At 34.1% G+C, this 25,403-nt stretch overlaps 1 protein-coding gene across 1 annotated transcript in view; it reads right to left on the bottom strand.

Annotated features, from left to right (window-relative positions):
- Positions 1-25,403, bottom strand: part of LOC116851869 — a 146,749-nt gene that overhangs the window by 7,722 nt on the left and 113,624 nt on the right. The window contains exon 3 of the mRNA XM_032831723.1: positions 11,340-11,473. Coding sequence (XP_032687614.1) covers positions 11,340-11,473 — 134 coding nt within the window. The remainder of the gene's footprint in view (positions 1-11,339; positions 11,474-25,403) is intronic.

The following is a 25,403-nucleotide window of genomic DNA, read 5'->3' as shown; positions in this document are numbered from 1 at the left end:
TTGATCACAACTATTTCTTTAAAACTATTGTTATATATGATATAGAACTCTAGAAAACAACTCTATTGTAAAACAAACCGGAACTCTAAAGAAATAGTTAATTTAAATAGTTTTTTTGATTAGGAGCGCTGCGAGAACTTAGCGCACCTTTTTTTAAAAGTCTATTTTTTGTATTTAATGACCGGAGCTATTGAAAATTGTTGCAAAGAGCTCTAGAACTTTTCAAGAGAGGAGCAGAACTGCAAAAAAAATGGCACATTTTGAAATATGGTGCGCCAAGTCTTGGCACCCCATATTTCAAAATGTGCCATTTTTTTTGCAGTTCTGCTCCTCTCTTGAAAAGTTCTAGAGCTCTTTGCAACAATTTTCAATAGTTCCGGTCATTAAATACAAAAAATAGACTTTTAAAAAAGGTGCGCTAAGTTCTCGAAGCGCACTTGATCAGTAAAATCAACTATTTCTTTAAAACTATTGTTATATATGATATAGAACTCTAGAAAACAACTCTATTGTAAAACAAACCGGAACTCTAAAGAAATAGTTAATTTAAATAGTTTTTTGATTAGGTGCGCTGCGAGAGCTTAGCGCACCTTTTTTTGAAAATCTTTTTTTTTGTATTACACAGTAACACAGTTACACTAACACAGTTTATTTAGGTTATATAGTGTTAGCATCTTGGGTTCTGGGATAATTTTTAACAGTGTTTTAAAGTAATTTTCACGCTTGTAAAGGTGAATTTCCGTAAATGACGTAAAGTGTGCATATTTCGCTCTTCATTTTCGTCTCTTGGGTGATAATGTGCGGTAATGTCACTCACTCAGTAAAAGACCCAGAATCTTGAAAATAATATTTCAATTGTTCAAAGTCACGTCCATAACGTTAGATCCAACTTAGCGTCGTAGGAATGTTGGATTCTCACATATTGGCCGAAAGTCGGCCGTGTTATTGCAAGTTATTTAGGTCATACAGTGTTAGTATCTAGTGCACATTTTGGGATAATATCTTACAGTTTTTTAAAATAATTTTCGCGTTCACAAAGTGTATTTTCGAAAATGACGTTTGACTATTTTGCTCTGCATCGTCTCACGGATCACGTGGGATGCTCCGCTTCATTTTTGCACTTTTACCATGCAAAAGGGTTTTTAATTCGACGTAGAAAAAAGTAAAGCTTGCAAAAATATTTGATGTCATGATAATAACTGCTCCTTATTGTTTTCGTTTCATTTTGATGGATGCTCCGCTTCATTTTCGCACGTACTTTCACCGTGCAAAAGAGTTTATAATTTTTTCGAATCAGCACGAGACAATAGTTTTGCAAAGGTATTCGGTATCACGTCAACGACATTTCCCAACAAATTTTACTTTGTATTGACCAAATTAAAAATGCTTTTATACAGTAAAAGTACATGCATAAATGAAATAGAACATTCCTGCCTCAAGAATGAAAACGTTGTGGAACTATTGTTATCGTGACACTGATTTCCTTTTTCAAAAATTACAGCATACTGACTGCTCCAATTTATATAATATAATAAATTATATTTATTAATATTTATATAATAAAATTACGTGCGAAAATAAAGTGTAACATTGGTCAATGCGAAATAAAAATGGTATCTCAAATTACCGTTGCTAATTATATTGAAAACTCAAATAGGGAACGTATTTTTCAAAAAATTATTCACAAACTACGCTTGGACCTACAACACTCTTCTCTAAAAATTCTTTCTTTGATGCACACAAGCGGTTTGAAGAATTTATCAGAAAAGTAGCAAGAGCCTATTTTAGAGAGAATGGGAATATCGGCAACATGGCATTCACACTTACATAACATCTATGTGTAAAAAAATTGAAATGACAACGTAGCACACACACTTGCATAACATCTGTGAAAAGATGATAGTGTTATCATGTTTAGCGTCTATTCGACGATCGTCTTTATTCCGTAAGTATCTATGTATACATAAATTCGCTATCGTCGGTAAATGATGGTAACGTTTTCTACTTTTTGATGATCGCTCTACGTTATCGATGTTTATCAAGTTCGTTGCTCGCTCCGACATTCCTTTAATATTAGTCTAAAACACAGTCGAGTCACTCAAATTCGAGTAATTTTCTACTCTAAATCATCAATATCTTTATTCGAAATTAAAAAGTTCCTGACAGAAATAAAAATTAGATACAATTTGGAAAATTGCAAAAAGTTATAAATTAATAGGGCTTTTAGGAATTAATAGGAATATGAATTTTTGTTATATATGTCTGTTAACAATATCTTGATAAAAAAAAATAGATTTTATAGTAAATATAAAAATCGCTGTATCCATTTCAATTCTGTTATGCAAAAGAACTATGCTTTGACAGTAATTATTCTAGCCTCAACAGGAGTGATTTAAAATTAGTATCACTAATTTTTGTATTCATTAGGTTTATAGTTATTAATTCATAGAGGTTTTCCGCAAATCTTAAAACTATTTTTTTATATATTATATATAAATTTAATATAATATATAAATTTATATATAAACTTAATATTGTATATAAATTTAATATAAATATATATATTTTTTATATATTATATATATTTTTATATATTTTATATATTTTACAAGTTTCATTTTTTCAGTGAAAAGGTTAAACTTGATTTTTAAAAATTTTCAAAATATTTTTTACATCTCTCTTTTTTACATTCTCCACGATTCGATTATTATAATTCTAATAAATAAAAAAATAAATAATATTGATATATAATGTTGGTATTAATTTCATTTCACTGATCAGTTTTTTGCAAAACAGAATTGTAAAATGAACATAGTGATGTTAATATTTACCATAAAATATAATTTTCTTGTATCAAGACATTATATTAACAGATAAACATAACAAAAAATTCATACTTTTGTTAATTTATAACTTTTTACTATTTCCTTAATTTTATCTTATTTTTACCCCTATCACAATCATGTAATCTTTTAAAGGGCAAATCTGATATATTCCGCTGTCATACAGGAACAAATTTAATCAATCGAACTCTTTCGCTCATGTGGAATCGGAATTTACTCTATAAGCTTGATCTATTCTCTCAATTCCTAATATAAGTAGTAGTAGTTCCGAAATAGTGATCCATTTTCTCAGTTCCGAATGTAGTACCTTCACTATCGCTTTTAACATATATTTACTTTGCGAATATTTGTTAAAAGTGTTTTGAGTGAGATTTTTTACTGAAAAAATAGATTAATTATCATCAACTGAATTTTCGTTTAACTTTCTCAGAGATACTGATCAAATGTATACACATATCTACATTTTATTATAAATATTCTCGAAATTTCTTGAAATAAAACTTTTTTTCACTCAAAAAGTGGAGTGATCATTGAGTCATTCGAATTCGCGTGATCTTTCACTCGTATAGATTAAATTCTCCACTTTGAATCGTCGAGTGAATATTTTCACTCGAACTTAAAGAGCTAATCTAATGTCCTCCATTTTCACAAAAACATATTCTCTAATCGATGGAAACATTTAGGGCCAATTGTTCCAACTTCTTGGTGAGTTAACTGATAATTAAATCATATGTTTGTCTTTATCTAATTGAAGGAAAAATAAAGACAAACATATGATTTAACTATCAGTTAACTTATCAAGAAGTTGGAACAACCAGCCCTTATTCATGTTATCTAGAATGACAGTATTTTTATTGTCGTTTTGAATGAAAATACTGCCATTTTTCATACGCTTTGAATAAGAGCCGAGAAATTTGGAAAGTACTATTCTCCCTTTCTAAAATCCAAACATTACCGTAAATAAGCATTCTCTACAAAATTCCACGATAAAAGAGGAAATCTCGTCGCATGATTGTCAGATGTCGTATATTATTTGTCACTTTAAAATCAAATCATTTGCTTTTGATTTTAACAAATTCGTCTCTTGACGAGGTTAAAACGGGAAGAGCAAGCGCTTTCGCGCGTTGCAGGGTGATTTAAAAGTTCGCGCGAGATAATCCGTCGCGTACTTTTCGCGCGAGAAACTGCGAGATCGTGAGAGCAGTTTGGCCGTGGTCCTCCCGGCTGCGAGCCTGAGCTCGCTATAACGAGAAGAAGATGGCATCCTCACGGCCCACTGGCACATTTTCCATGGGAGCCGGTGATTTACAAACTGAAAAAGTTGCTCGTGCGCCCGGGCAACTTTGGCAATTACGGGAAAGCAAACGGTCTTATAAATTAAGGCTCTTCGAGCTTGCTCCGCGCGAACGCGAAGCCGATCTTGTACTCGCATGCGCGATCGAGACGGAGCGTACGATGAAAGCGAGCGCGGGGGCTCCGAGTTCTCGCCGTGCATCCGGGAAATTCTCGGAGTTTGACGGTGCAGTAAAGTTTGGGGAGTGGAATTAATTGAACGGCGAGGTATCGCGCGTGGGCTTTTTTGTCGATTAAGCTGATTTCGAAAGCGGCTGCAAGACGCTTTTACATGTCCGGCGTTGACGATAACATGCTAATCTTGCCTACAAAGACCACACCAATATCGTACTTTATACGGAACACTTCGTCACGCGAGGTGAAGGGATATTAATGAAACTAAATGACACTTCTCTCTCTCTCTCTCTCTCCTTCGTAGCGCTCCGGGCGTTTCGAAACTCAATTGAATGTCCACGCAGTCATTTTCATCAACATTTTATTTGGCTGGTGCAGGAGATTGGTCATTTTCCTATTAATTTCCCATAGAAAGGGTTTGGAGTATTAACCACTGATTGATCGCTAGTGTTAATTATTTTGACTTGTATTTCAAGCAATGATTTAATAAAAAAATATATATGACTAGTTTGTACTTTATTTTTTCTGTAAAAAAAATATTAAAAACGTTTAGGCAGGTTACAAATGAAGAAAGTAATTAAAAAAGTTAAAATGACCAAATTTATTGTCACAAAACAGACTAACTGCTACTATTATTATATTACCAATTTAAAGCTGAAATGAAAATAAGAAGTCCTTTTTCAATTGTCTAAAAAATATCGATTTTGCTTTGTTTGTTAATCAAAATTATTAACTTTACGAAAAATTGGACAAAGAAAGGGAGAGAGAGAGAGTGTGTGTATTATGTTAAGTCTACAAATCTACAATCAATTAAATTAAAGAAAGGTTAATATACTAAAAAAAAACTGGAACGTTTACTTATGATATATAAAGTTTGTTTTCATAGAAATAAAGTTTATTTCACAGAAGTAAACTTTATTTTGCAGAAATAAATTTTATATTCAAATATAAGTTTTCAAATATTTTTATAAAAGTCATCACCTTTGACATTATGTACATGTATGTACATGTATGTCGAAACATTAGACCCTCTCAAAAATAAAAATTCTGTATCAACATCCGTGATGACTCTCTAATTTTCTAATTTATTTGGAAATTTTTATTTTCTATTTGCGAAGAAAATACACAAAGAAACAAGACTCGGAAATTTATTTGTGAAATATAAAGTTTATTTCTATGAAATAAAGTTTATATTTGAAATAAAGTTTATTTCTATGAAATAAAGTTTATATTTCCGTGAAATATAAAATTTATTTTTATATATGTGTATGTACGTGAGTAAACTTTATATTCCACAAAGTTTTAAATTCACAAGTATTTATTTTCTCAGTGTACTCTATTAAAAATTACGTCAAAATTATATTATTTCTTTCTGCAATGTTTTTTTATAAAAAGTTGGACTGTACTAAAATTGTAGCATATAAAATTGTGCATATTACTATAAAAAAGAAATGATAAATTTGACGATTTACGATACGAAAAACATTTAAAATCAATTCATAATATTTTTAAACATATATATATATATAATTTCCATCATAATTCTGTATGGTTCAAGATTAGAAAAAATTTCGATGTAATTTTCTCTACAATATTTTTCCCATTTATCTTATTTGAGAGACCGACAGACCTTTTGCGTCAACCTAACGATTTATTTTATTGTATTACGTAGAGCGCCACAGAAATCTCGCGTTTATTTTCCCAGGTAGATCTCGCCGATCAGTTTCGAGTGAAGTTTTCCCCGTAAAAAATTTCATACTGCCTCCTCTGGCCTTGTATCTCTGTAATATTCAGCACGTTAAATATCCCAGAAAGCCTCGATCCGACCGGCGAAGAAAGCAAGGAAAATATTAATAACGTCGGACGTCTTGAAACGACGCAGTTTATTGGATTCACCGAGACTGACGCAATGCACATCGCATTACACCACGATATGAAATACTCGCGGGACAATGGCGGCGAAACAAGATTGTTGAGGGATTTGTGCAGGAAGATGAGTAATTGAGCCGTATGTCGAGCGCGACTCCTCGGACTTGAAATTTCGCTCGGTCTCCGGTGACCTCGTTAAATCGCGAACGGAATTCGCTTCGAATACGTAATTCGTCGTTTAATATCGAGCGCGGCGAGCGCGCCCTCGCTCGCGTTGTACGTTGAGCGCTGATATACCGTTGAATAAATACGCATAAGCATTACCGGGCGATTCGCCCGCTTCTCTCCCCGCCGTGGAATCGATTCTAGCGAAAGGTTACGCATTCGATTTCCGCGCCGCGGTGTTTTACGTTTTACGACTCCAGATCTTTCTCGCGGTTTCTATCTTTCGCCTTAGCCAGAATCGGATGCGTTATTACGGTTCGAGTCGATCCAACGGAATATGAGCGCAAGTTCTTATCGGTATCGAGAAACGTGGGATTTATCGCTTTCATTCTATTTTCGCCTGCTCTTCTTATTCCCATATTTGCCGATCCGCGCATCTCCCTCCAGTCCGATATAATGTAAAAATTATAGAAAGCAACGAGCAATAAGAGTCAAATTGATTTGACATTATTTTCAATTTGGTTATCATTATCTTATTATTCGTTATTTTGTATAATTTTTAATTATACAAAACAACAGACACACAATAAGAGCCAAATTATTCAAAATTATATAAACAACAGAATATAAGAGTCATACTGATTTGAAATTAAAATTAATTTAGTTCTTATTTTCCGCTATATACAGGGTGTTCCCAAAAGGTGATACCAAATTTTAGGGGTATGTAGTACTTGTTAAAACAAACCAAAAACTCTTAATGAACAGTACTCCGAAAACCTTTTATTTCTGAGTTTTGAAGCATTTTGTTCTGTGAAAAATAGAAAATAAATTAAATCTACAATAAATGTTCAATGTGCCTTTGGCTCATGTCAATATACATTTCGGCATGTTTTGTCATTAAAGGTCAAAGAGTCCAAGTTTATTTCGTATTTGTTGATAACAGTTTCCAAGTCTCTTAGTCAATTCATTCACGGACGCCCGTATATGACCACCTAATTACGCAGAGATTGTTGTATTCAACTTTGGATTGTGGACGGTGTCTAGTTTTGTGTTATCTGAAAAATGGCTAATTTTTACACAAATTCTGAAATGACGGATATTCATTTTATGTATGGCAGAGCAAAGCGCAATGCTTCAAAAGCAACACGTTTGTATCATGCAGCTTATCCGAATCGCCGACAGCCATATAGAATAATGTTTAGCAAAATTCATCAACGCTTACGTGAGACCGGACAGTAAATTTTAGTTATTTTCTATTTTCCACAGAACAAAATGCTTCAAAACTCAGAAATAAAAGGTTTTCGGAATACTGTTCATTAAAAGTTTTTGGTTTGTTTTAACGAGTACTACATACCCCTAAAATTTGGTACCACCTTTTGGGAACACCCTGTATATAGCATATATATATATATATACAGGGTGTAAAAAAATTAGACCGACAAACTTTGAGGGGAAATAGAGGACATGAAAACAAACATATTTTGTTAATAATGTTTTTCTCTACGACGCTTCGTTTTAATACTACAGGGTACAAAATAGAAATTTTATGATTTTAATAAAAAACAAACATATAAGTGGAAAAATTAAATTTATTTTAATTACACTTATATATTTTAATCTTCAAAAAATAATGAACAAAAGAACGGAACAAAAATGCGCAATTGATTAGCTCAATTTATAATAAATGTTCAAAAATTCCTCCATTTGCTTCAACACAAAGATGACATCGTCGAAACATTGATTGTCTCACACGCTCGAAGACTGCAGGAATATTCTGAACTTGATATGGTGCAGCAGTAATTCGAGCTACCAATTCTGCTTCTGTTTCAATAGGTATCTCATAAATGAGAGTTTTCATATGCCCCCATAAAAAAAGTCAAGCGAAGATAAATCTGGTGACCGGGGAGGCCATGCGATAGGACCTCTTCGGCCTATCCAGCGCTCATTAAATCTTTGGTCTAAGTAATTGCGCACAGTAGCACTAAAATGGGCAGGTGCTCCATCGTGTTGGAACCACATTTGTCTTCTTGTGACAAGTGGCACGTCTTCCATGAGTTCTGGCAAAACTTCCTCGAGAAAAATACGATAAATATTGCCATTCAATCGTAAGGGTAAAATGTACGGCCCGATAAGAAGGAATTTTTGGACATTTATTATAAATTGAGCTAATCAATTAGGCATTTTTGTTCCGTTCTTTTGTTCATTGTTTTTTGAAGATTAAAATATATATGTATAATTGAAATAAATTTAATTTTTCCACTTATATGTTTGTTTTTTATTAAAATTATAAAATTCCTATTTTGTACCCTATAGTATTAAAACGAAGCGTTGTAGAGAAAAATATTATTAACAAAATATGTTTGTCTTTATGTCCTCTATTTCCCCTCAAAGTTTTTCGGTCTAGTTTTTTTACACTTTGTGTATATATATATATATATATATATATATATATATATATATATATATAATATAATTTTTTATATGAAACAACAGAGACAACAAGAGATCAAAATTATGTAAAATATATAATATTATTATTATATATATATTATAATTATTATTAATTATATTATTAAATTATTATTATTTAATTAAATTGTATAAAATAAAAAACAATAAGAAATAAATTTATTTGAAATTGAAATTATTTTCAATTCGTTTCTTATTTGTTATTTTATATAATTTTTATATAAAATAACAGAGATAACAGAATAAAAGGCAAATTGACCAAAATTATATAAAGTAACAGAAAGTAAATTCAAATATCGAATGATTATAAATTAAAATTATTGAAACAAAGGACAGTAGAACTCCAATTTATCAAAAACATATAAAACGACAGACAATGAGAAACAAAGTGATTAAAATTCTATAAAACAACGTAATATAAAAACTATATTAATTTGAAATTAAAATTACTTTCAATTTAGTTCTTATTGTTAATTGTTTTATATAATTTTTTTATACAAAACTATAGACAACAAGAGCCAAGTTGACCAAAATTATATAAAAGAACGGACGACAAGAGTCAAATTGATATCAAGTTGAAATTGTATTCAATCTGACTCTTATCATCCGTTGTTTTATAGCAGTTCGACTTGAATCAAGGTAGCAAACGTATATTTTCCTCTCACGAGGATCCCTCGCTTGCGAGAGCAGCCCTCGAGCAATCGTCCCTTCAAACACGTCATTGTCTGCGACGCGCAGCGTGGCGGAGAGAGGATCGCGAAATTTCGAGGCGTGATATCCGCTGCCTCGTGAATTTATCAGTGCCGTATAATGAAGAGGACGCGGGCGCGGCCACCTTGCGCAAACACATGGCGTGGGACACCGCAGACGCGAGAACGGAACTATGCAAACAGCTCGGCTTATGTTAGAACGCGCAAAATAAAGAGAGTCGCGCGCGTCCCGCTGACCCGCAGTCTTTTTCAAGGCGTTGCTCTTTTCCGGCCTTCCCCTTCCCTCTCTCTCCTCGTACACAACCACGAGCAGGCGAGAATAATTTCAAGAGCGTTTCGCGAAATAAAGGAGGCAGTAGAGACTAAGAGGCGCGAAGGCGTCGTCTGTGAGGGACGCCGGGTCGATTCATTATGTAGTCGACGCGAGTCATTTACGGCAAATCGCGAAATTGAACTCCGCGCGACAAGGGAATAGCGTACACAAGTTGCAAAACTCGCGGCGCTTTACGTACATATATATACATGTATACACACATATACAGGGTGTCCCGAAACCACTACTCGTGAAAGCGTAGATTCCATCAAACTGAACAAAAAATTCTTTTACTATTTTTTAAGAAACCACATAAAATTTTGAGTTATCAATCAAAGAAGATTTTCATGAATGATCATACGTCATACGTAGATGAGTGGCGACATCTGCTACTGTGTATTTGTATATTAGGTCAAACTGAATAAAAATGTCCTCTACCATTTTGCAAATGATCACGTGCATTTTTAGTTATTAATTAAAAAAGTATTATCGCGCATAATTATGCGCCAATCTTCTTTGATTAATAACTAAGAATCTATGAGGTTATTTGGAAAATGGTAAGAGATTTTTTTGTTCAGTTTGACTTAATATATAAGCACACATGGCAGCAGACATCGCTATTACAGCTTATCTACGGAACGGCGCGTGATTATTCACAAATCTTCTATGATCGATAACTCAATATTTTACGCTTTTTTTTTTAATATATAGTGGAGAAATTTTTTATTCTCTGTTCGACCTAATCTACATCTTCACGAACGATAGGACCATTGTTCTGAGACACCCTGTACATATGTATATATACGTATATATAGTAAACTGAAAAGTTTGTTTATACCTTGGTATTAACGAGTTGAGCTTCGTTAGGATATAATTACACTCGTTACGTTCGCTTGAATATTATGCAGAGTATGCTGAAGATAACGCGATGAAACACTTTCTGATGCAAAAATGTAAAAGTGGCGCGATAAAACTGTTACTCCGTCACGGGACTACCCTCGCTAAATCTTGTAAAAGTTAAGCTCCCGCGCTTCCCACAGGAGACTCCGCCTCGACGTAAAAATTCGCGTTCCAGAAGCCTCTTAGTGGATGTATTATTCGAAAGTCTTCATTACACATATAATTATTTCTCTCGGCACATGCTTATAAAAGGAACTTTTTCTCTCTTTCTTTCTGGAAAAAAATTTGCGTAAAATAATCCACAAAATAAAAAGAAGATAATGCAATTCCATAAACGAAAAGAATTCTACTTGGAAAGGTCGGTCTAATCACACGAAAAGGACAATCTAATTCGATACGATAAGATATTTTGAATTCGAATAAAAACGTGTTAATCTTTTATTTACACTGAAATAAACTCAAATCTTTAACAAGTCTAAATTGTAACGACGATTTCGCCAATTCGTGTGGAATTGTCGCAGATGACATATCAGATAAGAGGCGCAGATACTTTTCATCTCTCACTCATTTTACGTTCGAAAATTTTTTTCAAAGGTAACTCACGATATAGCGTGCAGCAATTCCTGTCGTTGCTTCTCTTTCACTTTTACACTCCCACCTTCCTCGAGGGCTGCTTGCAATTCCCTTTGCAAGACTGACAATTTGCGGCGCTCGCCTTCCAGCAGTAATGAAGTGACCTGAAACAGCATTCGGCAACTAAGAAAATGATCCCTGCAGTCTCGTTTAGCTTGACGACAATAATGAGATACGACTACTGAGATATGTTCTAATCGCGATATAACATGTCGCGAAATAACAGGTGAAGGAGATAATAATGATCTCCCATTCTGATATTGTAGTTCATTATCATTGATTAATCCAACGCAAATAGTAATAAACAAACAAATGTAGAGAAATATATATATGTATATTATCACAAATTCATTTGAGTATTGAAAGTAAATGTAATTGTGCATAATTTCAAGTATAATCCCGAAGTAGCGCGTTACATCCAAGCTGCACGCTATATTGATGTTCCAGCATTATACATAATTAAGCTTATGCAAAACGATACCGAGGGTAAATATTGACTTTATTGATCGATATGTAATCAAACAGAGAAAGGCAGTGGTAATCTGCTTACAAAAAGAAAATCACGTTGTAACTCGTGAAGTAATTGCTCTATTAGTGATAATCATTTTATATTATTACTCGAAGCAATGTCCTGCAAAACTCTATTATTAATTGCTTGATGCAAAGTTATATGTTGCAAAACACAAATGTGAATTTTTTATTAGAAAATCATAGGACAAACTAGGTCTTTAAAATCGTCTGGAAAAAATAAAATGTCTTTTCAACATCTTACAAACATTTCTTAGAAATGTCTGCAATGCTGTCTGTGAGACTTACTGTTAGTCGAAACAATGTTAAGTCGGCAAATAATCGATAAGAATTTCCTTTGAGACTAAAATAATCGGCATGTCAATTATCAAAATTAATCAATCGTCGTATATGTAATCGCGAAGAATTTAAACGATTGATGAAATTCATTATTAATCAGTGTATAATCAATCATATTAATGTTTAATTAATAATTAATTTGATCAATGGATGAAATTATTTATGATATATTTTTATGATTATTTATGATTATTTTGTATATGACGATTGATTAAATTTGATTATTAATTTGCCGATTATTTTAGTCAAGGAAAATTTTAATCAATTGATACCCAACACTGTGTAGTCAATTGTGGATGTTATCATCCACTATAACTTCTAACTTTCATTTACAGAATACAGAAAAGAACAAGAGTGAAAAGCGACTTTTTCAACGAAAATTCACGTTTTATGTGCATTTTGATAATATATAATTCTACATAGAACAATTTCTTTTTTTAAGCAACTTAATCCCTTTGTCGAGATCTCAACTTCTGCAGGACGTTGCTTCGCGAAATGCCAGATGACTTTCTTACGGTAAAAGAGAGCTTATCCGTATTTTCCTCTATACCACTTCTTCTTACCCTACAACTTTTTACAGTCGCAAAAGCAGCTTTCACAACTGTTACACTCTTTTACCGTACAAGAACGCCATAGATAAGAAAGAGGGAGAACGCCCTACTGTATCAACCGACGGCGATGCAGTTTTTCCTTTAGTAATCGTAAGCTGGTATTCAGATTTAACGCTCGCATTATCGACCACCAACCGCGTCTATTGAATTTCAATTCATTTTTTATTATTTTTTAATCAATACTTTTTATGACTAAGCATTTATGGCAACGAGATACGCAAAATTGATTAAAATTTTCTACGCGAGCGCACGAGAGATTAAAGGCAACGGTAACAAACTCCTGTGTTCTCGCAAAAAATAAAAACTTGCAAGCAAAAATCAATATAATTATTTCGTTTAATTATACAATTGTGTATATCATCAGTGATTATCGCGTTTAATTATTATAGATTTACTCGCGCGATGTAGTGTTTTTCGTAATACCTTCCACTGAAAGAATTGACCCTCGATTTCGAGGGTGAACACTATTAATAGACTGAAGAAGGAGCTCGTTCGTTATCGAACGCTTTGAGAATGCCACGCAGCGCAGAAATTGAAGGTCTCTCCTCTTTATCTGAACTAGTTTGTACTTTTTGCTTTGAGAGCGAAACAAGTATGTAATCCCAAACACAAATATAAACACAAATATCTAAAATACGTCTCAGAGAAATTTTAAAATAAATAGAATATTTTTCAGACATCTTTAAGATGTCTTTTATATATTTATGCTGCTAATAACGCTATAAGATCTAACATTGAAGAGAAAAGAAAAAAAATTTTAATGCAATATTAAGAAAAGAACTATTCATAAAAAAAGTGCGCATATTTTAATATAAATTTATAATAAAAACTGCAAAATCGCATAGAATATTTCTCAGAATCTAGTTAGATCCAATTCAATTAGCCAAAATAATTATGAGTTAATTATGATTAGAAGTGTAATGTTTTAAATATATTTAAGTAGATAAAGTGAAAGTTTTTTGAATATTTCTTATAGTCTTAATTTCATGTTAGAAAATTGAATAAAACACGTTGACCTACCAAATAATTTCATTACTCAATAAAATGCGCTGATAACGTCTTGTAAATATATATATTTTTTTATTCTATTGTATATATTAATGATGTGGAAATGGAATTTGCTGTTTGATATCATAAAAATATATCGTTCGATATTGGCGACTAAAAAAAAGCGCAAGTATTTTTGTTTCGATTCGATACTCAGAAAAAACTTGAAAATTTATTTTTCAGATATAAAGTTTATTTTGTGAAATAAAATTCATTTCTACAAAATAAGTCTTATTTCTGTGAACGAAACTTTATATCTCTTAAATAAATATTCAAATATTTTTTCTCAAATATTTTTCAAATATTTTTCAAATATTTTTCAAATATTTTTAAAATATTTTTTTCTTCAAATATTTTGTAAACAGGGATCGCATGTTTGAGACAAGAATGGATTCCCAATTGTATCGTAGTAGATAAACAACTTTGTGGCAAATTTGGTCATTCTAATCTCAACTACACTGAAAAAAAAGAAACTTGAAAATTTATCTCTGGGATAAAAATTAATTTGACAGAAATAAACTCTATTTGACAGGAATAAATTTGTTTCGCACAAGTACACTTCACCTCACGGAAATAAACTTTATATATTTCAAAAATAAATCATCAGGTATTTCTTTCTCGGTACTCACCGAGATGAGAAAAAACATACTGGAAAATTTATTTTGTAGGATATAAAACTCATTTCATGGGATATAAAACTCATTTCGGGGAAACAAAGCTGATTTCTGCGAAATAAACTTATATCCCGCAAATATAAATCTTCAAGTACTTTTTTTAACAGTGCGTATGCTGAATCTAGAAAAATTTTCGGAAATTTCTATGCGGGAACTGTGCTCAATTTAGCCGCGCCGGGGTTCGATTTCTCGACAGGTCGCTCTAACGACACCGACATGCTTCTTGAATTCGCGATACGTCTTTCGAGCGCTAATAACGCGCTGCATCCGATTTCACGCGTGCTGCGAGCTGCATCGTGTGCTTGCCCACCTGCCTGCTTTTACCTATGCGCGCGAAACTCTTTTTACACGCAACGACGCGTGCAGCAGCGCGCCCTAAGCACGCGCACGAGAGCGCGTACACACGTGAAACAGTTCACGCTCTTGTAGCACACGTGCAGCCGGTGCGCGCGTGCACGCACGCACGCACGCACGCACGCGTGTACGTGTGCATATATAGGCGCGCAGGTAAGAAGATACCTGAATAGATAAACGCGGTGAGATATACGAGCCACTCGCCGCGGCGGCTCGCCTAAGCTCGCGCCGCGCTCCCCGCGCGTCTCTCGCGAATCGCGCATGCGAGTACGCCTCGCCGTAATTGGCCGAAAGCACTGAACTTCCTACGATTATGTGAGTTATTATTGTCGGATTATGCTAATTTTGCGACGTCGGAGATGGAAGCTCCACGGGCCGCGAATGCGTGCGAATACCGCGCTTCTTCTTCTTCTTCTTCTTCTTGTTCCTCGGTCGCGGCGCGCCGTTAAGCAGTCGAGCCCGTCGTCTGGGGACTGTTGTTGGTGTAAAATCGAGAGATACTTCCACGAGACGTTCTACATTTCTCGCATTTTCTCTTTTTTGCGTTACGTGTATTCTCTTCGCCCGCGCGCACGCGCGCGCGGAGCTTACGGTTTCTCTCGTTGCTTCAATTAAGGTCTATGCGCGGAATCTCGCGGGAGGTAACGCTGGCATAGAAATGGAGTAATGAAACTGATTTTTCCCGGAGTCATTTTTCTTACACGAAATGCAAGAAAGATATGCAGAAATAAAATGTACGACTCTCGCGCGCGGCTCCCGTGATTCTCAGTAATAAAACGAAATACGCTTTGAACAGGGCTTTTTCTGCAACTGTCGAACTCTCGCTCAATTTATCACTGTCACTGTCGAAAATTTTGCTGGAGGGTAGCGCGTAACGCTTTCTAAACGAGATACATCCTGAAATATTAGTCGACAATGGATCCGCGGAGGAAAAATTGCGTTTTTTCAACACGTATTTTTCCACAGATTTTCCTTTTAGTAGGATAGTTCTTTAATACGAGTATGCGTTTCAAGATGAAGGTCTATAGGTCTCATTGAAAAGGGGAGCGGGTTAATTGCTTTCCTACACATGTGTATGTGCGAGTAACCCGCGAAAGAATACAGCGGAGGCATCCCGCATCTTACGAGCGCATTGCGCGGCACGTTGAACATTCACGCTTCGAGTCGGAATTTAAATTATATCACGCTATAAGCAAGTTATTAATCATATTTCAAGCGAAAGACTTCTCATATCTCTATGTCGACAGCAGTGAAAAATAAGCAAAATTAATAAAAGGTTTGTTTTAGAGATGCCCGATTCTGAATCGATTCGATTCTTTCCCCAAAAATAGGCTTATTCGTGTTGTTTTCACTCTTCGCACTTTTCGTATTTAAAACTAGACAGAAGTATATTGGAATGTTTCGAAGAAGCAAAAACGAGACAACCAACTCGATTGTTTCTTCCAAGCGTCTGATTAGGCATCCATCTTTTTTTAAAAGCAAAAAGTATGAAACATGCATGCAGCACGAACAACCCTTTTTCCCTAAATTTGTTAGGGAAAGAATCGAATCGATTAAGGATCGGGTATCTCTAGTTTGTTTAAACAAATGTTTCTAGTAAAAACGAAATGCAGTTTGCGTAGACAGTTATCGGCTAATATTAATGTATTCTCATTAGCTGTAAAAATTCTCTAGTGGAGTAGAACTTGATAGACTTTAATTAAGTGACTGAAGCAGTTCAATTTGTACAACATGTGTGGACTGATTCTTTCCAAAACATGATATCGGTAATATTAATTTAGAGTTTTGTAATGTGTACGTATTATAACGACTGTCGTGAGTAAATTTAGATATTTTTATATTTTTTATTTATTTTTATATTCATGTTTTATATTTATATTCTACATTTATATTTTATTTTTATGTTTATATTTTATTTATTTTTTATATTTATGTTTATTATACATATATATATATACATATATATATATATATATATATATATATATATATATATATATGTGTGTGTGTGTGTGTATTTATTTATTATATATATTATTAAAAAGGAGCTTAAAATTACGTGAACAATGGTGAACGTGTGGAAAAGTATGGTAAGAGAAAAGAAATTGAAAGAAAAGGCATTTGATGATATTACTGCAGAATCTCGACCTATTTCTTGGTTATAAAATCCTATAACAATTTTTTCAAAAAAGTTCCCTCCGTTTACAATCACAAAAACGATAAAAAACCATTGTCATTGAGTGGTTATGAAGGATGTCACGTAAAAGATGAAGAAAATATACATTACGCACCACAGAATTTCCACAGTAATTTTCATTAACATTAAAATTTTTTAATTAAAAGCATGCACAGAAAATGAAATAGTACTAAAGCAAATCTGTTCATTTTATGCACACAGCAGACTTGATTATGAATTAATTGGATATTTTTTTTTGTTTTTGTTAAGTAAATGGACTCAGATTTGCGCGTTTTTCAAGCGCAGTAACTGCAGGAAGAGCGTTACATTCTTAATTGGAATATCAAGTATAGTTTCGCTTTTCATTGACTAGACAAAAATTAACACAACTGTCCAGTGTAACTACTCGAAATTAAATTAAATTTCTGTCAGGATATTTGCCTTGAATACTTTCACTTTGATCGTATATCTTGAGAGCCTTCTGATTTTATATATAGAAATTTTTAATACGAGCACACAATAAGAGGGATTAAAGAATCGCGGAATGAGAGGGATTAGAGAAAAACCACGAGGACAAGAATGAGGATTAAAGACGGCGACAATAAGATCCGAGCGGTATTTACGCGCACGTCGCCGTTGCCTTCGACGATTTAGAATTTTTTTTTTATGCCAGTTACTTCTTCGCACGCAATAACAATTTAGACTTTATCTCGCGCTGCGCATCTCAGCGTAACGCGTAACCGCGATGATGAGTCGAAAAGCACGCGGAGGCGCGCGCGCGCGCGTGCGATGATAAAATTATAATTTCTCCGAGCCAAGCCGAGGCGCCGCGTGTTTTGCTTACTATGCAACACGACGTAAATCACAACGGAAATTGCCACACTCGTGCATTACTATACCGTTACAGAAGTGGTTTGCGATCCGCGCTCGCGCTTGCGCCTCAAGATTTCGCAAATCAAACTCGCCTGAAAGGTGAACGATCCTCTCGCGCGGCGGACGCAACTCTTCGCACAGTTGTGGATCGCGACTTTCGCGATTTTTCCTTCCCTTTACCTTCCCTGTCACGATAGTTAGCGAAGTGCACGGTAGTAATTCAGGAGATAAATCGACGAAATTGCAGACCGTCGATGCGCGCGCCCGATGCACAATGAAATCTCGTTACAACGCGGAAAACCGCGAATCGAGTTCGTCCGCGGATACTTCGTTACCGCCAATTGCGCGTGTACGCGAAGAGAATTCGAAAGGGAGACTGATAAATAGATAGACAGGCAGAGATAAGAGCGTTTATTAACACATGCTGGTGTAAATTATTGCAACACTATTCTAAATCATTGAAAATAACGGTGACACATGCGCAAACACAGCACAGATTTAGTTATCGTCGTTTTCGATCTTATTGCTTACATTAAAAATTTATTTTAATATCCTAAGGTTAATCCTCCGAGAACGTGGTTTGCGTAGAATAGGAAAAGATAACACAAAATATAATACTACAAAATATAACAGAGAAAATATAAATATATAAATAAAATAGACAATATAACGAAAGTAAAATGTAATAAAATAAAGTAATGAAAGTGGAAAATCAAATAGAATATAAAATCAAGAAAAAGGGTTCAAATTTAACGCAATAAAATAATATAATTGAAAGAACACTGTAAAAAGAAAATATATCTAAAAGATAAAAAACATATATTCGATGGGTAAGACAGGCTAGGGCTAGTTGGCTATCGGAGTATGTTGGTAAATCTGTTATTTCTAATATTTTCTAGCAAGTTACAAAATTAAGCAAGCAAGATTTTTAAACATGACAAAGATGGCTTTGTGAAATCCATGCTTACATGATTCTGAAATCTGTTAAACAACAGTAGAAATAACCGATTTAACCAACTTATTCCGATAGTCAAATAATCCCGGTGTCCCCCCCGTTGACAACATATTTACTTGCACTAATATGCATATTTTTACAATGAAGAACACTTATTTCAAGTGAGAAAATATACATTTTTCCATTATCACAAAGGTAACTGTTCACTCTATTTAAATAGAAGAATATCTAGATTTAAGTAAATACATAATTAGTATCCATACCGAATAAATATTTTATTTCTTAAATATTTTTCCTCTCAGTGTACATAACAATGAAAGCAAATGTAAGTATTGAGATACAAAAAAAACCTGAAAAAAGAGAGAAAAATATTCTGAAAATTCTATTTCATCCGCGTGCTTGTTATAACCCAAGAGGGTCTAATTCGGCGAGCGATTTACGCTTTCCAGCCGACGTCTCTCTTTCTCTCTCTCTCTCTGTCTCTCTTTGTCTTTCTCTCTCTCTTTCTCTTGCTACTTTCAATTATTCGATTGAGGCTGTCCGAAGAGCTTCCCCTGAGAGCACGCTTCCTCTCGTGAGATTTCGCGCGAGAGAAGCAGTTTTCCGAGCGGGTGTCGGACTTCTCGGGGAACCCTTCGGGGGCCCGCTATCAGTCGGAAATCGCGGCGCAGCCGATTACGTTCACGCGATCACCGGAAGTTTCCGAACGCTGCTTGGGACCAGAACGCGTGAGAGAGCGTTCCTTGCCGAAGCGCAATGCCTCGTACGAGCTATCTTAGTTTGAGCGAACTTCAGCTATAAGTCTTCAGTGGAGTTGCTACTCGTCCTCTCTCTCTCTCTCTCTCTCTCTCCCCCCCTTCTCTATCACTCTCTCTTTTTCCCTCTCTCTTTTTCCCTCGTACCTGTAACGGTAGCGACTATCGAGTCAGCCTTCGAACAGCGTAAACTTTTATTGGCGAAGTTCCGTCAGATTGAGCCGCTCTAAAGAGATTAAAAGATCGACTCGACGCGCGATCGGAACGAAACCGAGAGCACTGCACTGTTGCACCGCTCGAAAGGGGATTACGATCAGTCCGCACGGCTGATTTCCGCTCTCGATATGGCGCGCGTATATGCACTGGATGAATCATTGAGATTGTGCATGTTGTTATTATTGTATCAGGTAAACGGGAAAAATTTTCTTTCGTTAAATGGCACAAGGAAAAAGTGATTGCGTTTGTGCAAGTGCGTGAAGAAAGCATAAAACTTAATGTCCCGCGTACACATTGCTACACTGAGAGAGAAAATATCTAAAGAATAGAGAATATTTTTATTCGGTGGGTACTAATAACGTATCTACTTAAATTGAATTTATTTTATTTAAATAGAATGAACAATTGCTTTTACGAAAAATTACACACAGAGAAGTATCATTCTAAGAGAACCAATTATTTAATTTATTTTTCTCCCTTTAAGATTAACAGTTATCTTCAACAAAGAATATTTTCTTGACAATTGTCCTAAAGTATACTTATCACAAATTTTGAAAATCTTATTATCGTGTATTAAAAAAAAAAACTTTATTCTCTTCATAAGAATATTATGAAATTTTATCGAGGAGAAAAATGGTTCTTGTGTAATAAGCGCACTGAATTTTTGTTTTGATTCAATAAGTTTATTCACTTAAATAAGAGAATGCTTAAAACTATACGAAAATTTAATGCAATATTTATCGCAGCAAAACAATTCGTAGTTAAAGTTTCATGTGATGTACTTGTACCGTTCACGAGAAATTTAATAATGATTATTATGCAATTTTGCATATAGAACCTTATGATAGAAGCAATGTAGATTATTCCAATATATAACTTCGTAAAAACCATCTAAATAAAAAACTTGCCGTTATAAATTTTACATATTGGAGAACGTAGCGTAGGAGAAGGAATAGTATACATCGCATTATTTTTACATAATAGTCAATTGTTGACCAGAAAACTGCTTTTTTATGCTTTATATAGTATTGTATGTGTTCGTGAAGCGTGGTGAAGTCGTATCATGAAATTCGTTTCAAATTAACATTCATTGTTTAAATAGTGAATAAATAATAAAATAAATACATAAAAATATAATTTTGTTTATTAAATAAAAATGCGCGAGTAGCTCTCTTGACGTATGCCATTAAAAATACATAGCTAATGAATAAACTTCTTAATATTCTTGATTGAAATATTAAACTTACTAGGGTGCAGAATATATTTTAAATAAATTTAATACCTATGATGCACTTGTAATAGATTTGCGGATATATAAACTTATGAAATACAAGTAACCTATGAAATACAAGTAATGTTTACTTAAATACAATACGCATTTTTCTGTGTGTAAAGTTTTCAGAAAATGTATGTTTTGCTATTTGAAAAATATTTTTCTTAATGTAAAATTATGCATATTGATATAAATATACGTTATCAATACTCAATCAATTAAACATTTTATATTTTTTAGATATTTTTCCTCTATGTATTATATAATCACATAGACCTGTTATATATACCTGTGTACATACAGATAAAAATATCCAGGATAATATAATATATATTAATAGAAATAAGATTGCTCAGTTTACTTTTCTTCTTTTGAATAATGGTTACCTTCAATAAAGTATATTTTCTTGATAATAATCTTAAGATTGTATTAAATTTGAGAGAAGTTCATTATCATATATATCACATAATGAAAGAGAGAATTTGTTCCTTTTACAAGACTATTTTAAAACTTTCTTAAAGGAAAAGTTAGTTTCACTCAATAATAAATAAACTAAGTTTTTATTTTAATATATTGTAATTTTATGATTTATAGTTTCGTTGAATCTTAATTTAATATTCTTAGTTAAAACTCTAAACATATTAGAATTCAGAATATGCTTTGGGTAGATGTGATGGACTTGTGATGAGCTTAAATGATAGATTTACAGATATTCAGCCTTACGAAATACAAGTAACATTTAGTTGATTGCAGCGCACATTTTTCCGCATGTTTAGCGGCAGATCGAATATGCGTAGAAACCTCACGAGCGGATAAAGCGAATAAACCGCACAAACTTGGCTCAATCTCGCGTATCGGTATTAACTCGGCGAAATCGTCGCTTAACCGGATCGTGATTAGCAGAAACGCGCTGTTAAACGCGATATGCGCGTAAGCGTGTTCTCTGTGAGTCCGCTTGAAGTATTATCAAATGTTCCAGCCACGCTCTCGATTTTATTGCGCGGCCATTTACATCGGCAACGACTATCCTTATTACCGCTCGTTTTATCAGGACTGCCTCTTTCGCTCGCCGAGAGAGCGGCTATTCCCGGGCTCGTTTGAGAGTATCGTGCCGCATCGATATTAAAATATGAAGTATAATACTATGAAATTATTTCGCTTCACGACAACAACCGCCCGACAGATGCGCATCGTGTCGTAAAACGGATACAGGACGGACGGACATGGCCGTTCTCTGTCGAAATAAAACTTCGCGCGCAACTTCTTGGTACACTGACTCCGCTTATTAAAGATTGCCGCGATATGATGCCGATTATGAAGGCACCGAGTTGTTATCCTGTCTATCGTAACCACACGCAGTGCGCGGCCCCAATACGGACACCCCCACTTCTCGGATCGCGAAAATAAAAAGTCACCTTTAGCGGGCGTCGTATTCAATCGAACGTTACGCGTAACCGCTTAATTACGTGCAATTAAATCAGCAGTTTATCGCGATCGTGGAGCGCGATCTCGGTTGGGCGTGCATACATGTGTACGCACGCACAGCGACGACACACCCTTAAAGACCCACCGTCAGCCTTGGCCAAATTTCCATAAGTACAAAAGGCACGGGAGAAGCTCGGGAGTAATTAAAGAAGGATGGTATAATCGATTATTGTTATATATATTAAAGATTAAAGAAGGATGGTATAATCGATTATTGTTATATATACAGGCTGTTTTTTTTAACTTGAGACTGCTAAATATCTCGAAAAATAAACATTGTACGACAAAAATGTCCCAAATAAACCTCGGGAGTAATTAAAGAAGGATGGTATAATCGATTATTGTTATATATATTAAAGATTAAAGAAAGATGGTATAATCGATTATTGTTATATATACAGGGTATTTTTTTTAACTTGAGACTGCTAAATATCTCGAAAAATAAGCATTGTACGACAAAAATGTCCCAAATAAACCCTCAATAGTTACGAGGGCGCAATTCAATCCCACAAAAATTATCCACCTCCCGCCTCCCCTGGGGAAGGGGTGGGGGATAACTTTGAAATCTTAAATGGGAACCCCTACTTTTTATTACAGATCCAGATTCTACATCCAAAAACACGTAACTTTTGTCTGAACTTTTTTTTCTATTTCTGATAGATGGCGCTGCATTCGGCGAAAATTGGGTAACCTTCGTTTTCTTCAAAGGGAATCCCCTATAATGACGCTATGTCGAAGAAAAGTAACTTTTGTCGGAAATATGTTTTTTCGAATTATCGTAAATATCTACGATAATTTTTTATCCGTTTAACACTAAATTTTGAAAGATCATGAGTGGACTATTTGGAAATGACCACGTCGAAATGACGACTAAAACCTCTTGAATTTTTAACATCATCATTTGTATAACATTTGTAAAGGTCAAGGCCATTGGAGATTGTAACTTTTATTTTCATTTTTTAGTTAAAACGGATAAAAAATTATCGTAGATATTTACGGTAATTCGAAAAAACATGTTTCCGATCCTTTTTCAGATTTTCCATATTGTATATTTTAGTATATTTTACAGTATCCTACATAGAGTTTACATTGTCTGCATGACAAAAAGGCCGTGTATACGTATTTATGTAGAGAAGACGTAAACAATCTGCGCAGGCGTAATCCTAAAATCTACCCTCTGATCCAACATTGAGTTTGACGCAAAATTTACCAACAGTGAATTATTAAAAACAACGAAACTTCTCATGTACGCTAAATTCCGCGAGGCTGACGTTCTTTATTCTTATCTGGACAGTGACATGCGTAAAACGCTGCGCCGTGAAGCGCGCGAATTGCGCAAAATCTCGACTTACACACGTAAACGATGCGACGACTTTTTTTATGACAATGTTCCTTTTTTACACGACGTTTTGCCGCGTTCTTGCGCCAATCGCACTAATCTATGTAAGAAATATTTACATAACTCCAAATCGAAGCGCACAAACTGCGTAAATCAAACACGACGACGATGGCGACGGCGAATCAAGCTCTTCGCGGAATATTCGAGCGTCTCGTGTTCCTCTTTTCTTTAATTAGACCCGCAAGCTCAGCACGCAACCGCGTAATTATTTCAAGGATCTCCCGCGGTTTTACTTTCGAATAATAACTCGGTGTCGTTGTGCGCGACCCGTGTCGCGACACACGATTAGGTACACGAAATCGCAGAAGCCAGCGAGCGTCTACCTCGTTGTAATTAGCGTGTTTCTTAATACCATGTTAATTTATATACACTTCCAAGTCTACTTGAAAGATAAAAATAAAACTTTCGAGTCAAATTTGAAATTCACCCTTTGTTTGGTAATGTTGTTCTCAGGCAACATCGATTTCTCATGAACTATATGCATGAACGATAAACCCAGGTCGCATATTTATATTTAGCACTATTACTCTGGAGCAACTTTGGTTATCTGTTCGTCGGTGTTTTAGTAGTTTCGATTTTTTTGCCACTAAATAACAAAAATTGTTGAAAATATGTCTTAAAAATAATATTTCAAAAATTATATAACTGCATTCAGGAGACATTATTTGTTTCATTTAAACACTCAGAAATATTTTTCCTTAAATTTGTTTGAGCCTGCCACAAGTACAGATTAAGTAAAATAACATAAAATATGGATTTAATTGAATTGAATTAAAATGAAAAATATTGAACTAAATTAAAATTAAACTAAATGATAAAATAGTAAAATCTTAAGTAGAAATAAATTAAAGATCAAATTAATTACAAAAATAATTGAATAAGTTATCAGGCTTTATTATCAGACTAGACGCCTCGTTTCTTGATTAATTTATGAATTTGATTTCGCAATTGATATCTTACGGGCTCTCATCTTTTTATCCATGTTTAATTACAAAAAATTATATTTGTTTTTGCTTAATTATAGTGGGTTGTCTTTACTTGAAAGATAAAAATAAGTTTTCAAAATCAAATCTTGAATGAAGAAGTAAATTTGAATAAAATAAAATAATACAAAATAAAATAAAATAATACAAAACTGGATTGAATTGAAATTTAAACTTAATTAAATATTGAAATATTAAAATCTTAAGTAGAAATTAATTGAAGATCAGGTTTCACATTAAATGAAGATCAAATTAATAAAAAAAAAATTTTTTTTATTTAACCCTTTTGTACCTAACTTTCTTCTAGGAACAATTTGCATCTAACTCATGTTTTACTGAAGGTTTGTGGGGTCGTTAATTATATGC

This window comes from Odontomachus brunneus, unplaced genomic scaffold (assembly GCF_010583005.1).
Source record: "Odontomachus brunneus isolate Ranch 3 - 2012 unplaced genomic scaffold, Obru_v1 Obru_scaffold_195, whole genome shotgun sequence".
NCBI lineage: Eukaryota > Metazoa > Arthropoda > Insecta > Hymenoptera > Formicidae > Odontomachus > Odontomachus brunneus.
The sequence above is the reverse complement of the archived record's forward strand: the minus strand, read 5'-3'. Positions and strand labels throughout refer to the sequence as shown.